At 36.3% G+C, this 24,452-nt stretch overlaps 1 protein-coding gene and 2 non-coding genes across 3 annotated transcripts; 2 read left to right on the top strand and 1 right to left on the bottom strand.

Annotated features, from left to right (window-relative positions):
- The first annotated feature begins 2,618 nt into the window (after window positions 1–2,618).
- On the top strand, window positions 2,619–15,044 carry LOC132556376 (alkaline phosphatase, tissue-nonspecific isozyme-like). The gene is made up of 9 exons (XM_060220783.1): window positions 2,619–2,843; window positions 3,876–4,056; window positions 10,270–10,439; window positions 10,812–10,919; window positions 11,743–11,845; window positions 12,617–12,757; window positions 13,183–13,374; window positions 14,265–14,390; window positions 14,770–15,044. Exons 1-9 carry the CDS (start codon window positions 2,643–2,645, stop codon window positions 15,042–15,044), a joined length of 1,497 nt encoding a protein of 498 aa, XP_060076766.1. The 5' UTR covers window positions 2,619–2,642.
- A 5,007-nt stretch (window positions 15,045–20,051) lies between these two features.
- Trnak-uuu (transfer RNA lysine (anticodon UUU)) lies at window positions 20,052–20,124 on the bottom strand. Its single transcript has one exon. It is a non-coding gene; the product is annotated as a tRNA-Lys (tRNA).
- Window positions 20,125–22,626: 2,502 nt separating this feature from the next.
- Window positions 22,627–22,699, top strand: Trnar-ucu (transfer RNA arginine (anticodon UCU)). Its single transcript has one exon. It is a non-coding gene; the product is annotated as a tRNA-Arg (tRNA).
- Window positions 22,700–24,452: the final 1,753 nt, after the last annotated feature.

Below are 24,452 nucleotides of genomic sequence, written 5' to 3'. Positions count from 1 at the left end.
GGATGTCTCACATTGTATGGGATGTATTACATTGTATGGGATGTCTTACATTGTTAAGGAATGTCTTACATTGTTAAGGAATGTCTTACATTGTTAAGGTATGTACTACATTGTTAAGGGATGTCTTACATTGTTAAGGTATGTCTTACATTGTATGGGATGTCTTACATTGTTAAGGGATGTCTTACATTGTTAAGGTATGTCTTACATTGTATGGGATGTCTTACATTGTTAAGGAATGTCTTACATTATATGGTATGTACTACATTGTTAAGTGATGTCTTACATTGTTAAGGGATGTCTTACATTGTTAAGGGATGTCTTACATTGTTAAGGGATGTCTTACATTGTTAAGGTATGTCTTACATTGTATGGGATGTCTTACATTGTTAAGGAATGTCTTACATTGTTAAGGAATGTCTTACATTGTTAAGGAATGTCTTACATTGTTAAGGTATTATGTGTTAAATTTTTATGGGATGTCTTAAGGGGATGTCTTACATTGTTAAGGGATGTCTTACATTGTTAAGGTTGATGTAAACATTGTTAAGGTATGCATGTTAAGAACATTGTTAAGGTACCACACATCCACAATGTCTTTGTTGAAATCAATTGTTAATGTCTTACATTATTAATACATTGTTAAGGTATGTCTTACATTGTTAAGGTATGTACTACATTGTTAAGGGATGTCTTACATTGTTAAGGTATGTACTACATTGTTAAGGGATGTCTTACATTGTTAAGGGATGTCTTACATTGTTATTGTCTTACATCATGATGTCACATTGTTAAGAGGATATGTTAAGCAGAATCATGTCTTACATTGTTAAGGGATGTCTACATTGTTAAGGAATGTCTTACATTGTTAAGGTCATGATTCATTGTTAAGGGATGTCTTAGGAATGTCTTACATTGTTAAGGGATGTCTTACATTGTTGGGATGATTCATTGTTAAGGAGGTCTTACATTGTTAAGGAATGTCTTACATTGATTCAGAAGAGGTCTACATTGTTAGGAATGTCACATTGTTAAGGTATGTCTTCATTGTTAAGGGATGTCTTACATTGTTAAGGAAAGTCAGACATTGATTAAGGAGATGTCTTACATTGTTAAAGCAGAATCATGATTCAGAAGAGGATACGAGGAAAGCAGAATCATGATTCAGAAGAGGATATGAGGAAAGCAGAATCATGATTCAGAAGAGGGTTTGAGACGTTTTCTACACCGATGATTTCGCCATGTAAATAAAGGTTCATCCGAGTCACATTCTCCGGAACTATGAACTGTATAGATACAAACAAGCTAACATTCACATACTGCATACGAAAAAGAAAACAGAGTACATTATAACCGACATCACTGTTCTATATATAGGTTATATAACTTTCATAGCTTTCACAACGCCTTTAAACTTGGGCAATGCATCAAAACCGACGGCAATGCATCATGGCTGTTCGGGTGGCGCAGTGGTAACGCACTCGCCTTTCACCTAGGCGTCCGGGGTTCGATTTCCGGCACCGTCGTGAAAAGCTAAGAGGTCACCTGCCCGACAACGTGGGTTTTCCCCCAGGTGCTACGATTTCCTCCCACAATAACACTCCTCGCGCGCTTACATCCGGGCCAAAAAGAGTGATTTGTATAGGCTGTAATAACTTGTTTCGCAATTGTTGTAAATAAATAAAGTTTATTTATATTACAAGGTCAACAGTCATTAGGTTGTATCTAGCTTTGTTTGCTCATATGCGTCAATTACACACATTTTGCATCCTGGCAACGCTGTTCAAATGACATTGAACATTACAACGCGCCACGAATGGTATATAGGATTACTGAACAATGTAGTTCACGCAAGATTTCAAAAGTATAATTCACCATTTAAAACATCTGCATACCTTACAACACCTGTAACTTATTTTAGCATTACAGAATAAAAATGCATTGACGTCTGGCGTCACGACTGATCAGCGACCTGATTAATTATGAAGTTCAAACTAACTGGGACTGTAAACGACTGTAAACAAAAATGCTGAACCAATTATCCAAATAAACACTCTTGTTGGCCCGGTGGAAGCACGTGATGGATCTCAGCACTAGTGCACTATCATATTATGCGATTGTGTTGTATATGGAATGTCAACTGTCGATGTGTCTTGTAACGCAGGGAATAGAATAGCATAAATCTGATCTTACTGTGTGAGGAAACCAGACTATTCCAGGTAAATTATGTAGTCGGGAAGGTGACAGCTTACGTTTCAAGTCTGCTCCGGCTAGCGCCACCCGACCACCCAACTGCATATCTACCTTCATGAAATTATTATTTTTTTTGTCATTTTTTTTTAGATATTGTATTCCCAAAGGTGAAAACCTTAATTCTGGTATCAACCGACACCTCTGATCAACCGAGAACTCATTTTGTATATTGCATGGTGTTCAGTCGATAAACATACTAAAGTACTTTTCCATTATAAAAACGGTTGATTTTGATTTAATAGCGCATTCAACCATTAATCTAGTATTGAACAATGATATTCTATTTAAAGAAAATGTTAAAGAAAAGAATCACTATCAGAATGACTATTTCTATGACTATTAATTATAAATATATCTATATTTCAGCAGGTAGCACAGATTGGAATCAAATGGCAAAGGACAGTCTTGATGAATCTCTGAAATTAGAACAAATAAATAAAGTTGCAAAGAACGTGATACTGTTTATCGGGGATGGACTCGGAATTTCGACCATAACGGCATCAAGAATACTTAAAGGACAAAAGATGGGCAATCCTGGGGAAGAAACAGTCTTGGAGTTCGAAAAATTCCCAAATGTAGCCTTGTCAAAGGTAACATCATTTTACACCGAACCCTATAGCGCACAGTTATTTACTAAAACGTCTATAAAGTACAGCCAATGCAATTGTACAATCACTTCGACTTTACTGTACTGGCTTTCATTCAAATTACTTCCGGACTGATTATTGCTGTCTGTATTGAAGGACAGTATAATCAAAACTGTTCTGTATATTATCAATATCACGTGTACCCCAGTGTATAGAAGGCAGCGCGTGGATAACATCTGAAATATTGAAATATATCCTGAAATATATGACTGAAGCATTATTTTACTTAGTGAATTGTTCAAAATGAAGGGAAATAACTAGATGATAAGAGGTCATTAAATCATAATGGAAATGGAAATGTTGCCTGTAAGATATGTTCAATATTCCATGATTATACTGACTTACAATGATATCTTTTGGATTTTGTTACAAAGAAACCCATCATGGACAGCTTTCCACCAATTAAAATCAACTCACGGACAAGCTCGTCACACATGGTTTGAAAAGATGCAGGTTGATGAAAATCATTGGGAAGTAGTTTTAGGATCGTCATTGTGATCTCATTGAAAAGTATTCCGTTTCTTTGTGCAATGTGAAGCTGGGCGTGTTTGATGCTCGTTAGTTTGCCTGTTTGCTCCGATGTTCTATACTTTGTTTTCATTTGAGAACGTGACATTACTATTATTGAATTCACCAGGATTTACATGGCGATGAAGCAGAAGACTTCCGTAACAACTGCTCTAATTCTCCTTGTACTTTTTCAGAAGTGTCCGCAGAAGTCCGTCTCTTGTTCATATTTTGCCCTTGTTTCATTGAATTTGTGTTTGGAATATGTTGACATGTGTATTATCTTGATATATATAACAATTTGATAGTAATATCTGTGGATATTTCCTATGTAGTAAATACACAAGAGATAATTAATATTAATTTAATTATTTCAACAGTTACAACTATGTAATATCCACAGACAGTGTATAACGATAACTTTCGTTATCTGAATAAGAAAACTGGCTGATTTTCTGTGTTTGTCAGGTCTATGGATCCGATAAGATGGTGCCCGACTCCGCCGCTACAGCCAGCGCCCTGATGTGTGGGGAGAAGACCAACTGGTACCTTGTTGGTACCCGAGACCCGGTGGCCATCTCCGACTGTGTTGCCTCTAAAGCTGAAAATATGAAAATGACGTGTATCCTTGACCATTTTCAAGCTGAAGGTAACTAATTAGATCGTAGTATGATAGCTATTTATCATATAACTACCCAAGTATCAGTATACTATAGAGCCCATGCTTTTGCTATAGTTCACGTTTACTACCGATGAAGGGAAGGTGTGAACGTTTCAAGTACTGTAGTACTGAACAAAGTATTGATAGTATTGTACTGAAGTACTTCACCAATCGAATTCCTTAAATTTATGCAACAAGCTCTCTGATTGGCAGAGCCAAGTCTAGATCGATTGTGGGTGGAGCCAGGTGAAAAAATACTGTGCAGACATCGGCATTTTACAAACACTCGACTGTCGCGAGAGGTTAATTGGAAGAGTCCAAGTCACAGGTGGCTTCAGATCAGACCTAATTGGGTTGTCCCATTTTTTTCGTTCTACACCCAATGATACCTTGCTTTTCCATCGATGGTACAACGAGAAAACGAAAGTTTCTCAGTACTAAACTAATTTACGTACAAAATATATATCAACAGGTTAGATCACTGGTACCGGAGAATTCATAACATCTTAACAGTGAATATAGTCATATAGTCATTCTGTACTAGTTTTATTTATATATTTATTTTTTGAAAGGGGGGGGGGGGAGGTTGGCTCAAAATATTTCGGTTTAAGCCCAAGCTCTATTATATGTAACAAAGAATTACGAATTACCTGGGACCTCCTGATATATGCCGATAATTCATACTGCATTAAAAAATAAAGGAATTCTGTGGTCCCATATATTTTTTATTTTATTTTTTATCTTTCCATCGAAAATTATACATATCCGCAACATGTGAAAAAACTTTGAAGTTGGTTGGGCGGAATATCTAGAGCATTTACTACTGCAAGTTCCAGAAATTCTGACACAAGTCGGGTATTGCCCGAAGCCTCTGTCTCATGACATTGAATACATATTCAGTTACGTTGTATTCCGGGGAATAAGGCGGCTGAAAAACCAGGGACACGCCATATTCTTTCAGCATATTTCTTAAAATGCGCTCTCCCTGTCTATGGTGATGGAATCCACAATTATCCATCACAACCACATCGCCTTGTACAAAAACAGGATTCCCCATACCGTTCGTATCGGACATAATTTCGTCGAAGAAAATTTTGCGTACTGTTGCCGTCGTCGGACATTTTTCCAGCGATTACTTAGTAATTGTTATGTAACTGATAGTGTACAATAACTCCGCCTACCGGAACAAATTGGGTGTCAGATCAACTATTCAGGTTGTCTAAACTCCGCCCCCGACCAATCACAGAGGTCGTTGTATACTTGACTCGATTATTTGAATACTTCAATACAATAGTATCAATACTTTGTTCAATACTATAGTAAGTGTGTCGTTCACACCTTCCCTTCATCGGTAGTAATACAAACAAGATTAACTGTGATTGGCTGATGGCTTCCATTGCTTCCATTGTGACGTCATAACTACATGCCGTCGTAAACTTTTTATAAAATTCTATTTTCACGAACGTTTCTAAAGTAGCATAATAAACAGAATCTTTGTTTCCATTTCACATGAAATTCATGAAATGAGTCTAAATTTTTTTTTACTTAACTGAACATATAATTATCTCATAAGTACATGTAGCTTGTCATCAGTGTAGACCTAGTTAAAGGTTTGTCTGGTTTCAGTTGTCATGGCGACACGTGCGTCACTAAAGAAAGATTTATAGCAGGATTTTTTTTATCATTTTAATAAAAATAACTTATTTAACGAATGCTTGCAAATATATTTAAAAAGAAAAAAAACATAATCTTGATATGTTTCCACTAAATCTGGTACAATTGTTCCTACCTGTACTTTTTTTCAACTCATGCGGACTTTACATCTAAACACTACGTGTATGACAAACACGTGGGCATGTTTTAATTACGTTACTTTATAATATCGCGGTTAAATCCCCACAATAAGTTTAACTTCCGAATTGAAACACAAGAAATAATAAGTTTATTATTTAACCGCCTGTGACGGAAATATGATACATATTGCACCACAATCACCACGAAGTTGGTATGTTAAAGGAATTAAAAGTATTATATATATATATATATATATATATATATATATATATATATACTGGAAGTCAATATCAGTGTCTTTCTACTCTGTTCTGAACTAGTAACTTAAATCCAGTAGATGATAAGATAAATATGTTATTTATTCTCATTATTTATAATCATTTATTATTATATATGAGAATTCTAACCTCCAACAGTATAAAACAACAGGAATCAGGTCAGAATTCTAACCTCCAACAGTAAAAAACGATAGGAATCAGGTCAGAATTCTAACCTCCAACAGTAAAAAACGATAGGAATCAGGTCAGAATTCTAACCTCCAGCAGTATAAAACAATAGGAATCAGGTCAGAATTCAAACCTCAACCAGCATAAAACAACAGGAATCAGGTCAGAATTCTTACCTCCAACAGTATAAAACAACAGGAATCAGGTCAGAATTCTAACCTCCAACAGTATAAAACAACAGGAATCAGGTCAGAATTCTAACCTCCAGCAGTATAAAACAATAGGAATCAGGTCAGAATTCTAACCTCCAGCAGTATAAAACAACAGGAATCAAGTCAGAATTCAAACCTCCAACAGTATAAAACAACAGGAATCAGGTCAGAATTCTTACCTCCAGCAGTATAAAACAATAGGAATCAGGTCAGAATTCTAACCTCCAACAGTATAAAACAACAGGAATCAGGTCAGAATTCTAACCTCCAACAGTATAAAACAACAGGAATCAGGTCAGAATTTTAACCTCCAACAGTATAAAACAACAGGAATCAGTATAAAACAACAGGAATCAGAATTCTAACAGGAATCAGGTCAGAATTTTAACTCCAACAGTATAAAACAACAGGAATCAGGTCAGAATTCTAACCTCCAACAGTATAAAACAACAGGAATCAGGTCAGAATTCTAACTTCCAACAGTATAAAACAACAGGAATCAGGTCAGAATTCTAACAGTATAAAACTCCAACAGTATAAAACAACAGGAATCAGGTCAGAATTCTAACCTCCAACAGTATAAAACAACAGGAATCAGGTCAGAATTCTTACCTCCAACAGTATAAAACAATAGGAATCAGGTCAGAATTCTAACCTCCAACAGTATAAAACAACAGGAATCAGGTCAGAATTCTAACCTCCAACAGTAAAAAACGAAAGGAATCAGGTCAAAATTCTAACCTCCAGCAGTATAAAACAACAGGAATCAGGTCAGAATTCTAACCTCCAACAGTATAAAACAACAGGAATCAGGTCAGAATTCTAACCTCCAACAGTATAAAACAACAGGAATCAGGTCAGAATTCAACCTCCAGCAGTATAAAACAACAGGAATCAGGTCAGAATTCTAACCTCCAACAGTATAAAACAACAGGAATCAGGTCAGAATTCTAACCTCCAACAGTATAAAACAACAGGAATCAGGTCAGAATTCTAACCTCCAACAGTATAAAACAACAGGAATCAGGTCAGAATTCTAACCTCCAACAGTATAAAACAACAGGAATCAGGTCAGAATTCTAACCTCCAACAGTATAAAACAACAGGAATCAGGTCAGAATTCTAACCTCCAACAGTATAAAACAACAGGAATCAGGTCAGAATTCTAACCTCCAACAGTATAAAACAACAGGAATCAGGTCAGAATTCTAACCTCCAACAGTAAAAAACAACAGGAATCAGGTCAGAACAACCTCCAACAGTATAAAACAACAGGAATCAGGTCAGAATTCTAACCTCCAACAGTATAAAACAACAGGAATCAGGTCAGAATTCCTCCACAACAGGAATCAGGTCAGAATTCAACAGTATAAAACAACAGGAATCAGGAATTCTAACCTCCAGCAGTATAAAACAATAGGAATTCAGAATTCTAACCTCCAACAGTATAAAACAAATAGGAATCAATAGGAATCAGAATTCTAACCTCCAACAGTATATAAAAAAACAACAGGAATCAGGTCAGAATTCTAACCTCCAACAGTATAAAACAACAGGAATCAGGTCAGAATTCTAACCTCCAACAGTATAAAACAACAGGAATCAGGTCAGAATTCTAACCTCCAACAGTATAAAACAACAGGAATCAGGTCAGAATTCTAACCTCCAACAGTATAAAACAACAGGAATCAGGTCAGAATTCTAACCTCCAACAGTATAAAACAACAGGAATCAGGTCAGAATTCTAACCTCCAACAGTATAAAACAACAGGAATCAGGTCAGAATTCTAACCTCCAACAGTATAAAACAACAGGAATCAGGTCAGAATTCTAACCTCCAACAGTATAAAACAATAGGAATCAGGTCAGAATTCTAACCTCCAACAGTAAAAAACGATAGGAATCAGGTCAGAATTCTAACCTCCAACAGTATAAAACAACAGGAATCAGGTCAGAATTCTAACCTCCAACTAACCTCCAACAGTATAAAACAACAGGAATCAGGTCAGAATTCTAACCTCCAGCAGTATAAAACAATAGGAATCAGGTCAGAATTCAAACCTCAACCAGCATAAAACAACAGGAATCAGGTCAGAATTCTAACCTCCAGCAGTATAAAACAATAGGAATCAGATCAGAATTCTAACCTCCAACAGTATAAAACAACAGGAATCAGGTCAGAATTCTAACCTCCAGCAGTATAAAACAATAGGAATCAGGTCAGAATTCAAACCTCCAATCCAGCAGTATAAAACAACAGGAATCAGGTCACTAACCTCCAACAGTATAAAACAACAGGAATCAGGTCAGAATATCCAAACAACAGGAATCAGGTCAGAACAGTTCTAACCTCCAACAGTATAAAACAACAGGAATAGGTCAGAATTCTATCCAACAGTATAAAACAACAGGAATCAGGTCAGAATTCTAAAGAATTCTAACCTCCAACAGTATAAAACAACAGGAATCAGGTCAGAATTCTAACCTCCAACAGTATAAAACAACAGGAATCAGGAATCTAACCTCCAACAGTATAAAACAACAGGAATCAGAAATTCTAACCTCCAACAGTATAAAACAACAGGAATCAGGTCAGAATTCTAACCTCCAACAGTATAAAACAATAGGAATCAGGTCAGAATTCTAACCTCCAACAGTATAAAACAACAGGAATCAGGTCAGAATTCTAACCTCCAGCAGTATAAAACAACAGGAATCAGGTCAGAATTCTAACCTCCAACAGTAAAAAACAACAGGTCAGAATTCTAACCTCCAACAGTAAAAAACAACAGGAATCAGGTCAGAATTCTAACCTCCAGCAGTATAAAACAACAGGAATCAGGTCAGAATTCTAACCTCCAACAGTATAAAACAACAGGAATCAGGTCAGAATTCTAACCTCCAACAGTATAAAACAACAGGAATCAGGTCAGAATTCTAACCTCCAGCAGTATAAAACAACAGGAATCAGGTCAGAATTCTAACCTCCAACAGTAAAAAACGATAGGAATCAGGTCAGAATTCTAACCTCCAACAGTAAAAAACGGTAGGAATCAGGTCAGAATTCTAACCTCCAGCAGTATAAAACAACAGGAATCAGGTCAGAATTCTAACCTCCAACAGTATAAAACAACAGGAATCAGGTCAGAATTCTTACCTCAAATAGTATAAAAAAAATCGGGGCAGGGGAACTTAATATTTCATATAATGAGCTAACCAGGATCAGTCTGTTCTCTCTTGTATGTCTTCTATCTATTGAGCTAGGGCATATTTCTCTCCAGATTTTGACATTCATATCGACTTACTTTGAGTTTCCTAAACCGCCTCTTAGGCATCAATGCTAAATGCCCAAACATCACTGACAAGTTCTAGAACGACGAAACAGTTGTATGGTGCAGTTTATTTCATTTTCAACTCTACTCTATTTAATCTTTTAATCTTTTTTTTCTTTTTTCTTTTTTGTTTTTTTGAAAAGTTGTAGTATATTGTGTCCGTAACATTATAGAAGAAATCTGTTTATAAAATCTTTATGAATAAAATTGGAAAATTTTGTCAAAAGCACCTTCCGTTGAAAAGTGCAATTGATTTATAACAGATGAAACAATTACAAAATGTATGTAATTTGAATTATCTTTCTCCTCCTTGCTGTATTCTCGTGTCATTACCTGGGTATGTTAATTTGTGCATATGTATGATAAAAAGAATATAAAATGAAAACTTTAAGTTTTGATTTTGATATGCCGTTACAGGTCGGTCTACAGGCGTAGTAACGACTGCACGTGTTACACATGCCACACCCGCGTCAGCGTATGCTCACACGCCAAACAGAGACTGGGAGGGGGACTACCAAACTGCTGGTATTCCTGGAGACTGCAAGGATATCGCCTATCAGCTGATATATGACAACAGCGACATCAATGTATGACACACAATCAATTAATCAATCAAATTTTGGTAACAGTCTTTTTTTAGTAATGATAAAAGGATAAAGCACACCAATTTTACGTTACAATAAAAACAGAAATTTCTTCAAGTATTTCACATCAGAATACGTACATGTAAAAGTATCTTTTACGTACACTGAACCTCATTCGCATGTCCACTCAACAACAGGAGTTTCTGGACTAACAGGTCATCACATCTCACGTGCAATTTATACTCTGTATGATTTCATTTATAAGTTGACGTCAGACGCCATACAAGTGTATAAAAAACTGTATTATTTAATGTTCAATGCCTTACAAGCTCCTTACAGAGGACTTGAGATATAAATTTTAGTATTTATGAGTAGGTTGTACTGGGTGGCGGAAGGCGGTCGTTCCTACCTAACAGCACGGTCGACCCAGAGACCAACACCGTCGACAAGCGACAGCGTCGGGATGGACACGATCTTATACAGGTTAGTTTAGGATACCATATATACGTTGAGAGACAGAGGATATAACAAATCATGATTTATAGTAAATAACAACGAATTATCACTTATTAAAGACAGAGACACATTATCATTTAAAGAAGACAGTAAGACAATTCTTTATTTATAGAAGACAGTAGGACAATTAATTAATATTTATTGAAGACAATAAGACAGTTTGTTATTATTTATAGAAGACAGTAAGATAAATAAGTATCATTTATAGAAGACAGTAAGATAAATAATTATCATTTATAGAAGACAGTAAGATAAATAATTATCATTTATAGAAGACAGTAAGACAATTAATCATCATTTATTGAAAACATTATAACAATTTATACCTATTGAAGACTTGGGAAAATAGTTTTCGTTAAAGCGTTCAAGTTTAGAGATTTGCGGTAGATCATTATAAACTTTGCGATATTTTGGATCGTACAATCTGTTTCCATTCCATGTAGATCTTACTCAAGAAGAACAGTCAGTTTTATATCAGTCCCTGTGAGGCATCACCCAGTTAGTTATGTAACATACTCGTATAGTGTTAAAATCAGACTTGTGTCATGTACGAACATATCTAATGTAAAAAAAAAACAATAATTGATTCCGTTATAAGACCTCCATACAATCCTTTCTCCTTTATTCTCGACTTCATATTTTCAATGTTCAACATCTATGTCATTAAGATACAACATAAGTAATTTAAAGATACAAATCAAAATGCCACCTGTAAAACGTGAATTTTTTTCGCATGCATTTCTTAGGAATAACTGAGTGTTATTTGCATGATTCTTGTATTTGTATTCAGATATGGAAAGATATTCAGACCACAAAAGGCCGCTCGCATGAGTATGTATGGAACAAAGGACAGTTCGATAACATCAACCCCGCAAACACGGACTACCTTCTAGGTAAGTTATGCATGTCAACACCAGGTTCATCATGCAGGTTAAATAGATACACTATTGGAAATAGAAATTGTGTGTTAGATATGGAGACTTTTCCTCAGATGATTACCAGATACTTACATTATGATCAATGATTTTATCTTGCTTTCGCTTGGTCCTTTTTAATGTCCCTTTCGTTTTTGATTTTTGGACCGATTAGAAAAACGAAATGTCGTAAGGCGGACAGCTTGAATTACACAACAAAATGGTACTTTTATTTCTTGAGAATAACTGGATTGATTTATCCCAGATTCCATGTGTATGGTCCATTGGCCAATACAGTATCAGTTTTTAAGGCTGATCAGAAAAACAACCTGGCTGGCAGGTGTCCATGTTACAATTTTAAAATTAACTTTATTATCACTCTTTCTTGAGAGGACGTAAGTCAACATGTAGATGCCATTGACTCATTGGTTGAAGATTCCCCTCTGTCTGTAGCTGCACTTTGTCCATTTTGGAACTGTTCATAAAAATAAAAACTGTTGACCATCTTGGATCTGACAGCGACAGATTACAACCGCTCTTTTCTAAATTGTATTTAAATTAATATGATTAAGAGGAAAAAGGCAAAGAAGAAAAAGTAAGGGAAAGAACTTATAGAGAGGAAATAAAGGTCATGCAATTATGGGTGCCAAGATCCCTGTTGGATCTCTCGTAATTACAATTCAACGATTTTTTTTATTCATATGTACATGAAAAAGATGTTTCATATGACACGACCGTTTTACATTTTAGGGTTGTTTGGACCGAGCCACATGCAATATTCACTCGATCGTGATTCGTCATCAGCCGGTGAACCAACACTTGCCGAGCTTACAGAGAAAGCTATCAACATACTCAAAAAGAACGATAAGGGTTATTTCATGATGGTGGAAGGTATGCACCCATTACATTTTTCATTTAAAAATACGATTATTATTACCAGCCATTTGAAGGTTACCTGAAATTTCCCTGATGTTTCCCCTGATATGGATTATAATGATTGCCTGCTTTTAACGGGCATAGACTTCGCCTACTAGATTTCAAATACGTAGGCCATTGACATTACTGAAGGATGAAACTGCTGTGTGATGTAGTGTAATTACTTTATCGACTCTCTGTGTCTGATTACATATTTTGTATTAAAGGGTGCTATTCAAATGTGTTACTTAAGAAATAAGTGAAAAATTAACTAAATCGGAAGTTTCGCTTATATGTTTGTAAAATAATATATAGATGATATTGAAAGTAACACGAATCGTTGTTTTATGTAAAAGATCGTGGCATGAGTTGATCGAAACAAACATTATTTGTTAAAACAGGTGCGCGTATAGACCACGCCCATCATGATTCCTTGGCTAAACACGCCCTAGAGGAGACGTTGGCCTTAGAAGCGGCAGTCAAAAAAGCAGTCGATATGACGTCAATACAAGACACTCTCATCATCTTCACTTCCGACCACTCCCATGTGTTCAACATCGGGGGCTACACACAGAGGGGAAATCCTATCTTCGGTAAGCTTCTCTCTGCTGGGATTATGCTAATTTACTTTACTGTACACCAACTTTCGTTCGTGTGCGATTTACGTTCGAAAATTTCGAAACAAATTCGCGAAATTAATCATCTCAACGACTTTTTAAATGTAGCGCTTAGCTAGACTTGTCACAAATATTTTCCGAAATCCTTCAGGTTCACTTTCTGGTATAATAACAAGAAATGTATTGACAATGTCCTTCGTATATACGCACATGATGCTTAATAGTATACCTGCTGTTCCCGTTGTTGTTTACCGTATTCTTATTTGGGAATGTGACATTACATACTTGGATTGACCAGGATTTATATAACGGGTATCGCCGACGAAGCAGAGACGCTTCCTCTTGCGGAGCACCTTATCTCTTTTTTCAGTGGTTTCCGTGAAAAAACTTTCCTCTTTTCTTACTCTGTTCAAATTTGATTGAATTTCACTTTTGATTATGACCCTTTTGACTTGTTTATTTCTTGTTTCAGAGAAATTTCGTATTTTTTTATAAAGTTTATACTCTGGTCTCATATTCGATAGTAGTCTGCTATTGAGACCAGAGGAATTTTGGTTATGTTTAGATTTCCGACAGATAGGGCACTCGTTTTCGAGTTAACAGATTTTTTAAGGAGTGGACGAAAAGATGACTCCATTTAGGACTGGAATCACTTTTCTTGGGCTTCGCACAAGGGTTGGCCTTATCAACAGAGGACATTTCTTATAACTCACAATAAGTGATTGGGTGTCAAAATACAACAATTGATAAACGTTGACCTCAGGATCATGTCTTAAATCAGATACAGTGATGCGTCTTTCCAGAAGCGTGTAAAAAGTCCTTTTCTTTCGGTGTAATGTTTAGTAAGTTGATGCTTTATTCCTAAGGTATTGCGGAGCCGCAATCTGACGAACCACCTCTTGACGGTCTCCCGTATACCGTGTTAGGCTATGGTAACGGGCCTAATCGGGTACTGAATGGAACGAGGGTCAACCTCACCAACGTCAACACAGGTAAGTTTTTCTTCTTCATTTCTATTTTTGATCACTTCGTTTATAAAGAACACTTGCTTTTTAAGGTCTCATTGATAACCCACAATTTCACATGGTCCAATTGGTATCTTGAGAAATTCGTGACATCTGCAATCTTGAGAAATCCAGTAGGAACTTACATAACATCTGATCAATTGACTGTACAAAAGTTTATCAAATATCTTCAGTTATGTTAATTTAACAAGCAAATACGCCGAGCTCCATCTTACAAAGTTGTTTTCGGAAGAAAGATAGGTAAAGACATGGATTTCAATTATGTTTTACTTCATATCGATGTAACTGGTTTGATTTTGCCTATCTTAAATTTTTATCCTTATGATACATCCTTATTGTTCTGTAGCTGCTAAAGACTACACACCTGAGAGCGCCATCCCTCTAGCCTACGAGACCCACGCAGGAGAGGACGTTGGGATATATGCACGTGGTCCGATGGCACACCTTATTCAAGGCGTTAAAGAACAGCATTACGTGGCGCACGTGATGCAGTATGCTGCGTGTGTCGGCGACTACAGATTCGACTGTAAGCGCAAGGAAATAAATGCTGCAGGACAACTTGTACCCAGTGTGTTGACAATCTTCCTGTCGATATGTTTAAAATTTATGTCAAGCATTTGACTATAGATTTCTGAGGAAAACCAATCGCCAACAGTCCCACTTCTTTAGTGCGTTAAGGACACATTTCATTAACGTTGAGATCGTAATATTGTCACACTGATTCATTGAATGTATTGTGTTAAGTCATGAATCATTTGTTAATAATATACAAATCATAAACACTCCTGGTAGTAAGACTGATAATGTGGCTTCATTTCGTACTGATAACTATCATTCGATGAAATAACAAAGCTATGTCATACCACACTTCCAAAATAGTAGCAACCTATCCCAATTAAGCCTACAAATCGAGATTGATCCATTTATAAATCAAGCAAAGATCTTGTTTTATGTTAAGGTTAGCATGATAACATCGTTAAAATCTCTTCATAACAATTTACTTAAAGACATTAATATTTTTATAACCAGATTTAATATTTTCATTGAACATGATGCTCTTCTCAACACTCACCTTGTTCCGTGTATAAAATCGTATAGACAATGTTTCACTAATGGCATTGTTCATAATATATTGTCGGCTTCATGTTAATTTTAATTGTTTTACTGAAATAAAATAATACTAATGACTTGTGTTATTGGCCGATTGATACAAACAGTTCGTGCTATCTGCTCACCATAGTCACAGATGTATGTTACATGCATCGATCCATGCAAGATTTTACAAACGACCCAAGCATCAGATACAGTAAAGATAAACGGCGAATTTGATTGCATCAGACAACTGTTTATTCCATCAAGGATTCGCCGGTGATGCCGAGGGCCTTAATCATTATTCCTGGGAGGTGACTTAAGAAATAAAAAGTGATCGAAAAAAATGTCAGAAACTAGATGGGATGATCCACTACCCCTAAACAACCCCTAAACTTCAATTTCACAATTTTGATTAATGCATAATTTCAAAAGAACGTCAATTGATACATAAAAAGTTCCACACTTGTTTTGTCTCAACAGGCAAATCATTCTTGTCTCAACAGGCAAATTATTCTGGGTCGACATTTTAAGATTATGAGCTTCCCATTCTTAACCTTATATATTTAAATATTATGGGATGTCTATATTATGAAATGATGAATTACACCTACTATACTCTCCATTCTAACCTCGACTTTTACAACGTCCATATTTTACAGACTACATCAATAGTATTTACCTTTCTAACACTGTCAACAATACCGAAGACTCATTACATCAGTAAGCCAGCTTGAATTACCTTGAAATATAAACGGCAGTGAAATGTATGTAAAGGTGATAGACAGAGTTTCCCGTCCAATACATATTATTAATGTATCTTGGGTATGACAGAAAATATCGATAATTTTCACGAGTGTGAGTCACCTCAATGTCTGTTCATTCTCTCACACCGGATAATTGTTCTTTTCATTACATTTTTCTTAAATAAATCTGTGTTAAAACATACATGAACAGTGAAGATAAATTTTCGTGTAGTGACCTTTAAGCATCAGTGTGACACCGAGTTTGCACCTGTATTCTAGTATTGTTCATTAATTAAGTTACCAGTGTGAATAGGTGTTTGATTGGTGCAGTAGATTGGTCTAATATGATGGTCACCACACTACCACAAGTATATCAAGTTGGGTTACGACACTGACATTCACAATGCTGACCTTGGCTCTGTTTATATTGGGACACGTATTCAACAGCTGGTCATAGTTTGTATGTAGCATATCCAAGGGCGCTTTCACGTAAGCAGTTGAAACGGTTGGAACAGTTCTACTTGTCAGAAAAACGTCAGGTACAGATCAGGACCGAGGCTGGACTGCAGAATATTTGGCACATGCAGTTTCATGAGTCCATCCGTACCTTTCCGAAACTAATTTGCTGAATATCATCAGTTTTCAGAATTTCAGCATAAAAACAGAAGGGTCCATGCACTCACATATTTCCGGGAGTATTGCGCAAGAAAGTATGAGTGAAATGGATAGCATATTGATCTCAGTTTATTGATTTGTGCTTGACAGGAAATTCTGATACTGTGCATTGTGAGTTTCACATATATCGTGTCCAACATCCGGTGCATGTGGAGTGGAATAAACCCAGACCAGCTGAACCGTTTCAACAGAGTTAGGCGAATGCAAGTCATAGTATTGTGTGTAGACAAGCTACCTACGATCAAAGCGTGACCTACTTCCAAATTATTTTAGTAGGTAGACCCTTTATCTGTATTTAGAGTGCAGTATTTAGAGAATCTTACGGAGCCCCGGAAGGGACATCAAAGTTGTTTTTCCTTAAAGTAACTCGTGGCCTCGTTTTAGTAATTCGTGGTTTCGGTTTACTAATCCGTGGCCTCGGTTTAGAAATCCGAGGTCTCGGTTTAGTGGTTCTATGGCTAGGTGATTCAGATTCTAACCCAATCTAATATTTTACCGGAAAACAAATTGCCTTTGAATTGATTTGTTTAAAATCGCAGTTTTTGCATCTTACTGCAGATGTGTTGATATTTCTATAAAAGTTTATAATTTATTGCTGTCTTTTACTGTTTTATGTTGATGTTGATTATACCTGTATCGTAGGAAAAAGGCATCGTCCACACCCCGTCTCTAATTGTTCTTTCAACAAAATGCATCTCTATTTTTTAGCATATTTCTTACATGAAGCACAGTAGCTAGTATCAATATGCATGGAATAAGAACAAATAATAAGATTATTGGTAGTTATGTGTTATGACAATTTTTTCTTGCTGTTCATATCCCACACACTTCATTACATTGATGAAGTGTTAATCACACGGAGCAGGCACGTCATCTCATGTCACAGATTTACATATACATGTGTATTCCTTCATCTACAGAAAACACCTCGTCTGGATCATGTTTCACCTGATTGAGACTACTGGACTTTGAAATGCGAGGCATAAACTGACTGTGTATTGTACCATTAATATGGCAAGCCGTTTTTAACATTTGATAGTTTTTAACAGTAAGGAACATATTGAATAATTAATTTTGAATGTATTTCACTGAAGTGGAATTTATTTTACACCATAAATATATATACATGTACGTGTTTAAACTGTATATTATTTCACTTAAATGAAAAGAATTTACCTCAGTGGAAACAAAATGATTATACCCCTGAGGTGGGGGTGGGATATACTGAAATCATTTGGTCAGTCCGTCTGTAGATGTATCACAAGAGTCGGACATTCTCTATGTGAAATATTATTCTTATACTACTTGAATGGTAGGATTTCTATATACATGTATAACAATAGAAAGCCTGCTATCTAATTACAGTATAATAGCAATATTTCACACACAGAACGCCCGATTCCTGTGGATGTACCAGCTACTCCTCCTAATTTCAACTACTTGATGGGTTTTAACGAAACTTGCTGGCAATTAATGATCCATGTGCATCAGCTATATCAGATTTGGTTATCTCCCCTCTGCCGGAAGTTATGCTCCGTCGGGCACGCAAAAATCTACCCGCTATCCCTCTGAAACTACACGATAGATATTTCAACATGCGTAGGTAGTTCGGTTATCTCCCCTCTTATTGTAAAATCATTCTCCTCCATAATAAAACTTTACCTCAGTAGTAAAATAATAGCTCCATATTACAGTTTACATCTCACTAGTTTAGATCATGTGGCAAAGCCACAAACCTGTTGCCACGGAAGCTACAAATGACGTCCAACTATACTGATAATTATCTTCCTTTGATTATTTAAAGACGTGTGTTGCACACTTCAGGGTCACCACTGCCAAATCCATTATTTCAGTTAAATAAAACAGCCAGTGCATATTCTTTACGTATTTACAAATGGTAAAACTGTTTAATCAAGGCTGTATTTAAACCGAGGCCACGGATTATTTAAACTGAGGTCACGGATTACTTATATCGAGGCCACGGATTAATAAACCGAGACCACGGATTGCTAAATCGAGACCTCGAAATGATAAACCGAGGCCACGGATTAACATTTTTTCGTGATATCCCTTTCCGGGCTCCGTAGAATCAACTGACGAAGCATGCAGCACATATCGACAACCGGTTTTTGTTTGCTATGTAACCGGAGCTTGGTTTTAATGACGTGCTGAATGGATCAAGATTGCTATCTCGTTATAGATGCAGCTTCCATTTGTCATTGTTATCAGTGTAAATGATCCTTCCCTTCGTCCGTTTTACTAAAGTTTATCTATGATGAGACCCAACTACGCCTTTTACACAAGTACTGTAGATACTGTAGAGCCATATTTTGCAGTAATTTTATTGAATTTGAGTTTGGATTATGATTATGTTGGCATGGTGGTATTTTCTTGTTATTTTTAGTAGCCAGTGGTTTTGTTCCGATGTGTTGGACAGTTTTACACCTACACTTTGTCTTACACTGTACTTAAATAACGAGGAAGCTTGTGAGAATATTTCATAGATTTCGACAGTGAACAAAACCTCATCACGTAGATATTACTATACAATAATAACTTACTATCTACTTGTCATGTTTCGCTTTATGATGTGATATTCATTACACAAATGAATTTTCTCCAAATAAAAGCCTTTCTCATCCGTCATCCTAAACAACAGTTTAATTGTCTCCCTTTATATTGGATCAGCCTGTTTTGTCAATTGACAAGATCTTTTGATAATTTTATCTGTCAAGTCGTTAGCTGGCCTTTAGCGTATCTAATACTAAATATTTAGTCTGAGACTACATGTATACTTTGTGCATGCTTTGTGCAATGGGATTACCGATGGTAAAATATGGTGAATAAAACTGAGGTTTCCGTAAATGTGAATGACGATATGATTCATTCAAATGCACCTTAGCGCCATGATGTATTCTGTATCAACAATAAATTCGTATTCTGATAATTACCTGATGTATTTTATTTAATTCGTCCTATGCTGCATATTAAACATGGTGATCATCATCATATGTAATAACTCAGCAGTCATTTCTCAATACATCTTGTGTTTCAATACAACAATAATGAAAAATGAAAAACAGATATATAACTTACTTTGTAAGGAAAAAAAAATAAGCGCCCACGTAGGGACTCGAACCCTAGACCCTCAGATTAAAAGTCTGATGCTCTACCGACTGAGCTACGCGGGCTTCTGCAAGACTACTCCGCTAAGAAATCGAGGTTCTATCAAATTTTATCGATGTTTACATCGATAATACTGTGACTCAGTAAGTAAACAATGTGCGTTTACGTAGATTATGGAAGGAAGGTTGTTGGATGATATACATGTAATTCATACTGTGTATGGTATGATAACCGTATGGTATAATATAAACTGTGTTTCATATGATTTATACGGCGTATGATATAATTTATACTGTTTGGTATTATTTGTACATTATTTGTCTGAAAATATGTGGGCTTTCTGATGTCTAACACACGACATTTTAAAGTGGTGATTTGATGACAATTGTATAACTAATGATTCATTAGCAAAACGACAAACAGATTCAAAAGGTTTGTTTTTCAATTCTTAAAAATCCTCGAATTTTTATGTTTTTTTCATGGTGTATTTTTATTCATTTTCATCAGAATTGCAAGTTGCATTTTATGTCAATGTGTTCCTGTTGTTTTTTATCATCGGCTTAAATCAAATTCGATCCGTTGTGTGGTAAGGTTATCAGAAAAGGTTGTTTTTACTCTCGGTAAATACATATGCAGATAATGGCTTTGGTGAGAAGTCATGCCTGACTCGCAGCAAGGAGACGTATCCGTAACAAATGAAAGTAGGGCATAATTTTATAGGAATTTTTGTAGTTAGTCTATCTATGTACCTATCAAGTTCATATTTAAGTTCGTTGATTAATGTGAACTTAATTCGATTTTTTACTATACTGCACATAAGTGTCCATTTGTATTTAAAAAGTGTTTGAATGTCTTTCGTACAATGTTTCAACAACATCGCTCATCATTTGTGCGTATATTGTATATAAATGTATTACGTTTAGCCACCAACAGAAAATGTATGTGTGTTGCATTTGTACTTGTTAGGTGTATGTAAGGGGAGTAACTATAAATTCAATGCCCTTGATTTTTCTCCCTTATAAAGCTCTTTTGTATAAAATGTTGATTGAAATATTTTGGAAAATAAAAGCTCGCGTTTGTCTGATAATGGCGGGAATTACTGGTATTCTGTCTGTACTTATTGTTAGTACGCACGTGATAATCAAGCTATTGAGTGAACCGGCACAAGATGCTGCTAGAACGGTAGAACATATATTTTCTTTATTTTCTCAAAATGGAAGATTTAATCATCCGAACAATATATTTTTCCAGCAATATAAGCGAAGTAACCTTCCTTTATGTTAAATTTATCAGTCTGGCTAATTAAGCATTCGTTTATTGACCAAGATTTGCATAAGAAATTTCCAGAGAAAAGTAACGCTGCTACTGTTACAGAAGTACAGGACTGAAAACATAAACAACTATACGTTATTTGACCGTCCAAACCACAGTATTCAGCTTGAAAATCAGTGTTCTGATATACTCGTGAAATTGGTATGATCCGAGACTGGATGTTTTTTATTGATCCTTCTTTATTGTAAATTTTATGTAAAATCGTTGCCCTTCTTCCCGTTGACATCATTTGAGTCGATACTAACACAATACAACATAGAATCTAAATGCGATTAGCTCAACATCGATTTGGTTCTTTTGGTCAATCACAAAAAAAACTTTATGCGATACAAGAGAAGCAACTCCTACATACAGATGTAACCAGATCATGGAAATTTTAATTTTTTTTAAACAAAATCCAAAATAAATTTGTTATTATTAAGTTAAAACCTAAACACATGTAATCATTTACTGCAATTGAATTTCCTTACCTCAACAAATACAGGCCGGAAATCTGCTGTTTTCTTCCTAATTCTCCACAGACCTTGAGTACTGCGAGTCAAAACACTTCTTCCTCACGTGTTGAAGATTCTACAAAAGACATATAATTGAACAGCAACTTCTAATACAATATTGAGAATAGGATGTATCAGGACCAAAAACCCCTGAAACTGCACCATATATTACTTTCAGAGCTGACCAATAACACCAAAACACCTTTAAAACCTAGGAGAATCAAACTGCCCGGAGGAGAAGATTCTTCAAAAGGATCATTGCTATTGTTCTATACTCTATATATTATTATATGGCAAATGTATGTATGAACCTTAAACAGATAAATGCAATAAATCTATTACATACCTGTTCTGCTGTTTACACCAAGCCATCCTGTTATGTCCCCCTCCGAATCACTTTCATGTCAGTGTGCAAACCGTAAACATATTGTACATATCCTTATCCTCGTTTTTATTCTCGCCTTAAGAAGGTTTACATTGGGTGAAAGTATTGCAGTAAAACTGACAAAGCACAGTGAAAGATGTCAACAAATGTAATTACAACCTTTTCGTTGCATATAAAACATTGATTTCGATATTAGAAATTGAAAACCATGCGAAGATTTAAATTGATTTTGACTTTGCCAGATTAAAAATTCTGTGGTAATATATGATCTCGTGTAAGTTAACATTTCGATATTGCTCATGTGTTCTGATGAATTATTTATCCGCAATCTGAACACATTTCATTCATTAACAGCAGTCCCCGTAGCGCAGCGGATAGCGCGCTGGACTTCTAATCCAGAGGCCGCGGGTTCGAATCCCGCCGGGGATGTCTTTTTTTTTTTTTTTTAATTCCAGATTTCTGAGAGAATTTGACAAAATTTATCATCACTGCAGGTGATTTTTTAAAGCAATCAAAGCATAACGAATATTAAAAAAATAAAAACTTTTTCATCCAATTTAAACGAGGAAGGTCTATATCCTTTTCATCAATCGGTAATCTGAACGGAAGAGAGGAAAGTACGAAGCATTGCTGAGGGAGTGCAGGGAGATAGGATGGCAGACTTGGAGCTACCCGGTCGAGGTGGGATGCAGGGGCTTCCCCGCACAGTCTGTGTAGAGAATGCTAGCTGTATTGGGAGTGTCGGGCAGGACCAAGAGATCAGCGGTGCAGAGGATGGCCAAGGCAGCAGAGAGATCTTCATGCTGGGTGTGGATGGAGAAAGACTCGAGTAGCTGGACACCCACCACCGGCGCGCAGTAACTGATCATCACTGTGGACCCCCTATCCTGAGAGTGTACCGAGCTAGGGGTAGAAACACAATGAGGGATTGCCTCGGCTGAGGACGTCGGCGGTGAAGCAGTAGAAGCATCTTAGCTGTATTTAGATAACTGAAGTTAGGTTACTTAGTTCATTATTTCGTTTTTTATTTCCTTTCTGTATTCAAAATGTTTTAAAATTATTGCAACACAATATGAAGTCAAAAGAACGGGTACATCAATTATGTATGTGTATAAAAGGTCATCTACAGTGAGGATAAATTTTGTCAAATCCTGTCATCTTGAATCAAACACGCAAAATAACACATCCACGGCGGGATTCGAACCCGCAACTTCTGGATTAGAAGTCCAGTGCGCTATCCGCACTAAAATTACAAAAACCAATATAAACTGGTACAAAGCAAAGATACAAAAACCTATCTAATTACAAATAAGCAAAATTACTTGCAACACAAAAGAGTGAAAGTGGGGCGATCCCCGGGCAACCTCAAAAGCTAACACAACCACCAGGCGACCCTGAAGGTTATAAGGAGAAACGGGCGACCCCACTGCAACACTGAGCGATCCCAGAGTTGTGATAAATAAGAACCCATTGCGAGTCACCGAGCGATCCCGGAATTGTGTACGTAATAACTTATTGCGAGTAAAGTGTATGCACGTGGCTTACAGGGCAAGACCTAGTAGGTACATAGACTTGAGAACAACATAGAAATGAAATGATGTAACAAATCTTAGTACAAAAAACAAACATAAAATGAATTGGGGTATAATTCCCAAGAATTAAATGCCCAAACGAGCGTAGGTACTATTTACAAGGTAAAGTAGTAACAAGTGAGAGCCCCCAAGAAAAACATATGCCAAAGACAAGTACAAAAAGGTTAAAATATGACATAATTACCATCATTTAGTTTCCTCTGAGCCGCCTGGATGGTAGAAGGTTGAGTTATGGTGTAGGTGGTAAAGCAAGAAGATTTCTATCTACCTAACACCTGAAGAACATGACCTTCAACCCCTGCAGCAGCTCCAGAGGTGCACGCCCCTATTCGGAAGGAATGGCCACTGTAAGAGCGGTCTGCATACCCCAACCTACTTAGGGCTTCACGAAGAAAAGCTAAAAAGGCAGTCCTTGAAAGAGGGGTAGAGGAACGCTCATTTTCAATAAATAAAGGAGATAACTCTGTAGCTCCTAGCTGACACCTTAAAGCTAAATATCTGATCATAGTTTGAACAGGAAATAATGGAGCATTGTCAAAGACATGAATGAGCACACCATTCTTAAAAGGATATGTTTTAGATGACCTAAG

This window comes from Ylistrum balloti, unplaced genomic scaffold (genome assembly GCF_031769215.1).
Source record: "Ylistrum balloti isolate Yb309-2 unplaced genomic scaffold, AGI_CSIRO_Ybal_v1 Utg370566, whole genome shotgun sequence".
NCBI lineage: Eukaryota > Metazoa > Mollusca > Bivalvia > Pectinida > Pectinidae > Ylistrum > Ylistrum balloti.
The sequence above is the reverse complement of the archived record's forward strand: the minus strand, read 5'-3'. Positions and strand labels throughout refer to the sequence as shown.